At 34.2% G+C, this 8,426-nt stretch overlaps 1 protein-coding gene across 1 annotated transcript; it reads right to left on the bottom strand.

The window, feature by feature from the left end:
• Positions 1 to 7,603: 7,603 nt before the first annotated feature.
• LOC143592169 (uncharacterized) lies at positions 7,604 to 8,089 on the bottom strand. The gene has a single exon (XM_077072147.1). The coding sequence runs from the start codon at positions 8,087 to 8,089 to the stop codon at positions 7,604 to 7,606; it is 486 nt and encodes a 161-aa protein (XP_076928262.1).
• Positions 8,090 to 8,426: the final 337 nt, after the last annotated feature.

The raw sequence follows: 8,426 nt of genomic DNA, 5'->3' as shown, positions 1-8,426 counted from the left end.
GGAAACTGAGCCAAGTTCGATTTTAAACATCAGAAATTTAACAACATCACCGTCTAAACCAACTGACACTTTCTGGGTGTTACAGCCACACCCAGACTAGCTATATAGCCCAACTTAGTATAAAGATTATAATAATATTAAAATATTAATATTATTATAATATTGAGTATAGGGACTAAGTGATAGCAAGGGAAACGAACCTCGAGCTGATCTCGCACTGAGTGCCTACAAAACCGTGAGTTTCATGACCCCACCCTTTAAACTGTGTTACGAACTTTTGGGGTGAAAAGCATGTTCATATGCATTATCTATCTGAAGACGGTTCAGAACGAAAAATACCTGAACCTTCATATATGAAAAATTCCTACAAACATAATGATAAACTACGTGCTGATGAAATGTGATTATTATCGTGATTGATATATTAAATGGAAACACTACGAATGCCAAAACATAATGAAATCATACGTGACAACCTGTTTATACGAATACGCTATATAATGCTAAACACAACAGGTTTGGGAAATAACGTGGTCTGTAACGGCCATGGGTGAATAACGTGGTCTGTAACGGCCATAGGTGAATAACGTGGTCTGTAACGGCCATGGGTGAATAACGTGGTCTGTAACGGCCATGGGTCAATAACATGGTCTGTAACGCCCATGGGGTCTGTGATGACCATGGGGTTATTGTGGGCGGAAGGGGGGCCACAATAGTACCAAACTAAAGTTGAGTATGGCCTATGAGCCAAGTTCTGCTGCAACTTATAAACTAAAGTTGAGTATTGCCTATGGGCCAAGTTCTGCTGCAACTTATAAACTAAGGTTGAGTATGGCCTATGAGCCAAGTTATGCTGCAACTTATAAACTAAAGTTGAGTATGGCCTATGAGCCAAGTTCTGCTGCAATTTATTAAACGAACTAACTTGATTATGACAAGAATATTAAGAAAATTATATGATTATCCGTATTGTGGGCGGATGGAGAGCCACAGTGTTTGGTGATACGTGATAAATACTATATGTGTCTATATACATGCTATGTGAATAGGCGTAGGAAATACTATGTGTAGAAAATACTAATTATTTGCCTGTACATTATACAATGTTTGAGTTTACGTGGAATCATTATGGGCGGAAGGGGGACATAGTGGTTGATGATACGCGGAACCGTTGTGGGCGGAAGGGGGGCCACAGTGATTGAGTTTATGTGGAACCGTTGTGGGAGGAAGGGGGTCCACAGTGGTTGGTTAAACACGGAAATTGGAAACGCGTAGTACGAACAAACAATCACGATTTTACCGAAATTTTGAATTCATATTATAAACTTACATGTGTGTATATGCACACACAAGGATACGGCTGTACATATTTATACAAACGTAAATACATATTCTTACATTCGCGCGTACATACAAACTATGACTGTGTGGTACGCAGAACTGATTTCGTTAAACTTATGAAATTCACCAACTATTCGTAGTTGACCGTTCTTTGAACATGCTTTTCAGGTAATCGGAAAAGGTGGAATAGATTGCTTATGTGTTTCGTGTTGGGATTGTGATCGAAGCTATGAGCATTCGAGTATGAAGTGAAGTAGTTAACGGACTAGTTTGATTGAATCACTTAGTTTGTAAAAGATGTTAAAACGATGTAATATATTGTAAATTAGTTAGTAATGTTTCTTTATGAACAATGTATTTGATACCAGTTGTATCTGTTGCATTTCCGTTTTACGCTTCCGCAGATCACTCAACGGGGTGTGACACGTTACAACCTCTTCTTTTACTTTATCAAACGCTTCTCTTCCAACCACACAAATTAAAACATTATTCACATACTCATCACCCATTCGATTGCGCAAATCCGTCTTGATAAACTTGATTTCATAAAAACATCTTTCAATGGTTGCGGTTGCAACCGGTAAAACCAGCGCTAGTTTCAATATTCGATAAACAAGAGGAAAAGTGGAGTGCTTTACGGCTTACCAAACATTGAAGCTAGCTTTGGTTTAACTGGTTGCAATCACAACTGATGAAACATGCTTTTTTTAATGGAATTTATCTAGACAGATTTGCGCAATCGAATGGGTGATGAGTAATTGAACAATTATTTAATTTGTGCGCTCGAAGAGAAACGTTTGATAATATAAAAAAATATTATGTAATGACTCGATTTCAAGCTTTAAAAAAACGGAATAGAATAAATCTGCAACCCATGTACTTAAATTTAGTTATTATTGTGTTTCTATTTTTGTTTTGTTTACATTGTATGAAACACAGTAAAAAAAAACTTTTTGAACGTTACTCCTGAAATTTTGTTCTAGATCCGCCACTGCCACCGGTTATGGGTTAACATTTTCCTGCCCTTCTACTTCCTCCTTAGTTGGCTACCAATTGGCCTCATTGCATTGAAATCAGCGTTCCACCTATCGCTACTCCTAGAAACCTCTTGTCATGGAGTTCAAAAAAGCAACAATTTGTGTATAGATCAAGTTGTGAGTTTGAAAATAGGGCAATGGCAAACACCGTGGTGGAACTCATTTGGATTACTCACTTATTATGTAACTATCACAATGCCTTACCATCTACTCGTCCCACTATATTATTTTTCTCAGTCAAAATCAGGTTGCTTGTCAAGGGCAAAACACATTAACATCAACTATCAATTTATATGTGAACTTGTGTCCGCCATCAAATTACACACTAAATTTGTTTTTACAAAACATTAAATGACCGATATTTTCATGAAGCGGTTGCCAAGACCTCTTTTTGAAACTTTTTGTAAAAAGTTAGAAGAGTTAATCCATCACCAAATCTCTTGAACCATTTGATATAATGCTAAATATATATAAATCCCATGTATATTTTATATAATAATTTATTGGTTTTCGTTCAGTTTTTATTAAAATTTGTATATTACTAACATATTTGAATAATGTAGATTCCGAAGGTTGATCGTGGTTAAAAAGGGAGAAAAGCTAGCTAAAACAAGCCAAACCGGAGAACCAGAGCATCAGAATTGAACCGGACCGCATCAGCAAACGAACCGGACCATGTCAGAATTGAACCGGACCGGTCTGACCGACCCCTCCCATTTTACCGGAGCGTTACGCGGCCACAACACCTTTCCCCCGTTGCGTGGCACCTCAGGGATCAGATTCCAGAAACTTTGGTTTTTACCTGTTTTGGGCCCAGAAAACCTATTTAAACACCTCCAAACTTAACCTTAAACAGACCCTGCGTACCAGAGCCAAATTAGGAGTTTCCCGGAGCTTAGGATCGCATATTTTGGCGGGTTTGAAGGCAAGGAATCAGCCGGTGACGTGCCAATCAATCAAGAACAAAGACTACGGGTTTTATCACCTATTTTCTTCCGTTTACATTATTTTTCACCATGATTTCCTTTATCATTGTTTTGTTTGATTTTATGATGCTAGGCTAAACATTATAGACTGCCTAGGCTTATGATGAACCTTTGTTGATGTTTGATTTTGACTTGGGATTTATGTATCATTTTGGTTTTATGAACTAGTAAAAGGTTAATAATAAAACTCAATCAAATAAACCTAAGTGTTCTGCTAACCTAAATAGCTGTAAGGTGCTAGGTTATTGGTAGGTCTTTGTTGATCAGATTGCTAGATTTAGTTCTTCATAAGGAGTCTGTCTAGGTTTAATTAATTAAATTTGTCTATCGAGTCAATTGAATATATTAGACTGCCTTTGATTTCCGACTGTAAGGTAGGATTTCGTATAAAGGAACTAGTCCATAATTGATTAGGTGACCATAAGAAAACTTGATTCTTAAAACTGGTGTGCGTTAAAACTTATTAGAAACCCATAGGTGTCTTCTTAAGAAGGTTCAGTGGTCCTGTTCGGGTTTTCTTTTAAGCATCTATTTTACGATCCCAGTTCCATAACTAAATATTTTCCTGGTTAATTGACAACTGAAACTTTGGGGGTTCTAGCGTAGGTGGTTTTACATCGTCATCTGATTTAAAATCTACTTAATTGTCTTCCGTTTAATTTACTTGTCTTTTCTTAATTAGTTTTAATTATAGTTTAAATTTAGAATTTTAGATAATTTAACCCCCCCCCCCCCCCCGGTAAAAACAAATAAACAAATAGTTGTGTCTGTAGTTAAGTCTAAATTAGCTAGTTAACGTAATATAAAGAGTCTCGTGGGTTCGATATCCGGACTTACTTAGTTGTACTAGAGTCGACCAGTTCACTTGCAGGTTAGTAGTTTTAGTTAAGTTAAGAGTCTAGAATTATTACTTAGTGTCTAGATTAGTGAATTTTAGTTAATAATTTTATAACTACTTTTAGCACATCACCATTTAAAACCAAAGTCAAGGCAAAGATCAAGGCAACCATCCTCTTTATTAATTTAATAAATATTGTCTATTGTAATTTTCCTTAATTTATGTTATTTCTTTATATCATTATATATTAACTGAATAAGGTCAAAGACAAGGTCATCTTCGAGAATTTTAGTACTTTGGCAGAGTTAAAATGAAAAGGCTCATTGGCTTTAACGAGTAATAAAATATATCAACTAATTTTTTAAACAACATTAACATTATAACAATAAAGTTAGCAAAAATATAGTAATAAAATCAAATACAATAATACCTAACCGCTAACCAATGATTTGTGAAACTCTTACAGCATTCTTGACAACAAACTGTTTGATCACCTCTTCACAATTTATGTTATCCAAATATCTAATCGTTCGACCGAATAAAGGAACAGTATTAATAAAAGCAAATAGTTAAAACTTAAAATCATACACTTTTGAGTCACTAAGTTGGTATGGTGGTGGTCGATGTTCTGTTAGGTGTCACCGACAATGGTGGACTGCTGGAGATGGCGGTGACCGGTGGCAAGGAACTAAAAAAGGAGGGTTGGAACTTGGAGAGGGGGGGCGAGAATGGCAAAATGTCACCAGAGACCTTGTTTTGATCGGCGTTTTCTTTATTTTTTTTAACTGATTATTTTTTATTATTATTGATTTAGCCATTTAATTTGGGTCCAATAACCTAAATTTCAACCAATTGATTTAGAATAAAAAATTGTTTGGGCCGATAATTTTAAGAGGGATCAAAATCCAATTATAACACGTATGAATTATTTTTTTTAATATAAAAATATGTATAAAAACACTGTGGCCCCCGAAAAAAAGTGCCCTGGCCAATGGTGCGGATCGCACACCTAATTCCAAAACTTTGATCTGGTCACAGCTATGAGAGTATTTCCAGCCTGCCCCCGATCCCCATCTCTATAATTACACTAATACAGTAAAAAAAATACTACATTTATCTTTCTTGTTTAAATAAATAATACTTTTCTATATACATTTATAATTACAGCTTTTCTCTTGTCTACTCACAACCAATTCAAGAAATATTAAAAAATAAATGGGGGCAAAAAAGTTTCCCCCAAATTTACAAAAAATCACAAACTTTTCTTTTTTCTTAACTCACAACAACTTTTAACCTTATCCTATAGTTTAGAAAAATCTCTCACAGAGTTTTAAGGGATGAGTTAAGAATGCTACGACAGAGTATGGAAGTCCCACTATACAAATCACCTTAGGCTATGGTGTATACTCTAACCACTCTTAGCTTCATGTAAGCACCACATCACTCATTATTCTTTTTTTCACTCCATCTCATCCAAAGGAAATGGTTTAGTTCATTTAACTCCATCTCACTCTTATTAAGTGTTAATTTAATATATTGTTTTTTGTCTTTTCACCCGTGAAATACATAATTCATGACCCTTTTTAGCAAATTTAACGTAAGTGAAGAGTGACTTAATCCATCTTTAAAATGCAATGTCATATTGCATTTTAAAGTATATCAGTAGGCCTTATTGGTATTTGTTCAAAACAATAAAGAAAGAGAGATGCTATCAAACATTTGTAGTTAAAAGTATGACTAGATAGCAAAAATAAATAGCTGACTTAATAACTACAATAGACTAAACTATTGAGAAGAAAGAAAGAAAACTTGACTCGTTACTTTCTCTTCATTGGGTCATACGGACTCATATTCAATCATAATTGCCAATTAAGTTTTTGTTGCAATTCAATTCAATATGTTCATTTACTTCTTACTTTTCTATCATTATCTTTACGTTCAATGCATTTCTATAAATACTTTGTCATCCAAATAATTAATAACACTATTCCATTTTCTAAATCATTATATAAGGAATCCACATAAACATATTATAAAAACTAGCTTTTAAATTCGTATATTACACGGGATTTTTCAAATGAAAAAAAATTAATAAAGTCCATTATGTGAAATAAAGACACAAAATTAAAGTTAAAAAACTAAAATATATAGTACAAACAATAAGAAGTTTAAAATCTCAAATTTACATTCATATAGAAAACATATAAATGAATTAAATATTGCTATGAGTTCAGTACTACTATGAGTTCGAATAAGTAGTAAAAATGGATTCACAACAATAATTAACCAAAAAATTAGAAATACATATAATGATTTGAACATGCCATATAAAAGTAACTACTAGGAAAAGTTGTTTTTGTATATGATCCTATTTTTTTTTTTAAATTGATTATGTGATAAGTGTTTATGAAGTAAAAAAGCGGAACTGACGGTTTCCGAAAACCAAACAACTTAGATTTATTATGTTTCGGCAAAAAACATGAATTGTAGAACTCCAAATTTTTTAGGTATAATTAATCATGGTTTTAATATTTTAAGAGTTCTTTTAGAATGAATATGATTAGAAAATTAGATTAAAGATTCAAACTGAATTCACAAGCCGTTAATGTTAAAAAAATGTTGACTAATTTAATAAAAAAAATAGGGTATACATTGAGCATAAATATATTTTAGGTATTAAGAGTATGTTTGGGATTGAGTTTGAAAAATGCTTATTGGCTTATTGGTGTTTTTTAAAAGCCAATAAATTAAAATGTGTTTGACAATCACAAAAATCTTTCATATTTTAGCTTTTTGAAAGGGTTAAAAAACAGTTTTTCAAAAGCCACAAATCCAAACTTTTCAAAATGGCTTTTTGAAAAACCAATAAACCAATAAACATTTTTCAAACTCAATCCCAAGCATACTCTAAATTGTTCTAAATGGTCATTAAATATATTGAAATGTTGTAACTCATTGGTCAAACCAATTTCTCCCATGACCATTGGATAACATGAATTAAGGAGAAAAGAAATTATAAGATTATGAAGGAATTTTATGTTAGGATTGAATACGTTTAAAACAGCTAAGCATCAATATTTTTGTTTATTAGTATAGTAAGATAATATTACAAGCTCACTCACTCCCTCATCTACAAAAACCTAACTCAAAACTATAGTAATGGGTTTCCTAATTGATAATATTGTTGGGCGAGCCAGATTTGAAACATTAAAATCATTATGGATAATTGATATCCCGTTTAAGAAATGACGTACTTGAATTTGAATATTAGAGGTAGTTTCAAACACCGTTAAATATAATTATGTCATTCAAAATAATTAATAACGCAATTAATAAAAATTCTTCCAATTTTAAAACACTAGATAAGGAAAGCACGTAAACACAATATCAAAATTTTAAACTCATCTACAAAACACCGTCTCCTCCGCAATCGTATCCAGCAACGGCTTCCGTGACCTACAAACCACCATCCGGTGACGAAACTCCGCCGTCTCTGCCACCGCATCCATTAACTGCACCTTATCCTCCACAGGCTTCTCCGACTCCGGCGACACCATCCGCTTATTACCCGCCATCCACAGCACCGTCATGTCCGCCGGCGTCACCATCAAATTCAGCCGCCGCATCAGAAACATGATGTAGATGTTTCCGGACTCCAGTTCTTCATCGGCTGAGAGAGGCGAGAACCTTCGGTTGATGGACAACGACTGAGAGTTGACCAGGAAGAATGTTGGACACTCGATCATGATTTCCGCGGCCTTTGCGGAGTCCGGAAACTGCCGGATTTCGCCGGAGGGGAAAACGACTCGAGCGGATTTGGTATTCTTGGTTCTCGGAGAGAGTATGAGTTTGCAATTGCAGTCGCAGGCGGAAGTGTAATTTCCCATTGATGGTAATACTAATAATAATAATTTGGATGTTGAAGATGAATGTATGTGTGTGAGTGTGAGTGTGAGTGTGAGTGTGACTGTGAATGGGAATAATAATATTTATAGAGAAGAAAATGCGTTACGGAGGGATTGTCACGCAGAGAATTACGGTGGACTTGGTTTAATAGGGAATATATTCTATTAAATAATAATCCACATTTTTATTTAAGAAAATAAAATAACAAACTAATTTGACATGATGAGACTTATGTAGGAAATGGTCGTATATGGTAAATGAAGATTGTAGGCAAGAGTCTCGGTACAAGCCTATACAACATGTATAGATTTATACCGT

Source organism: Bidens hawaiensis, unplaced genomic scaffold, assembly GCF_021521415.1.
Source record: "Bidens hawaiensis isolate Kalapana, Puna unplaced genomic scaffold, B.hawaiensis_p1.1 tig00040568_1, whole genome shotgun sequence".
Classification (NCBI taxonomy): Eukaryota; Viridiplantae; Streptophyta; class Magnoliopsida; order Asterales; family Asteraceae; genus Bidens; species Bidens hawaiensis.
Note: the sequence above shows the minus strand (reverse complement) of the source record. Positions and strands in the feature narration are given on the sequence as shown.

Excerpts from the sequence above, each read along its gene's own strand:
- LOC143592169 (XM_077072147.1), bottom strand. The coding sequence starts at position 8,089 with ATGGGAAATTACACTTCCGCCTGCGACTGCAATTGCAAACTCATACTC.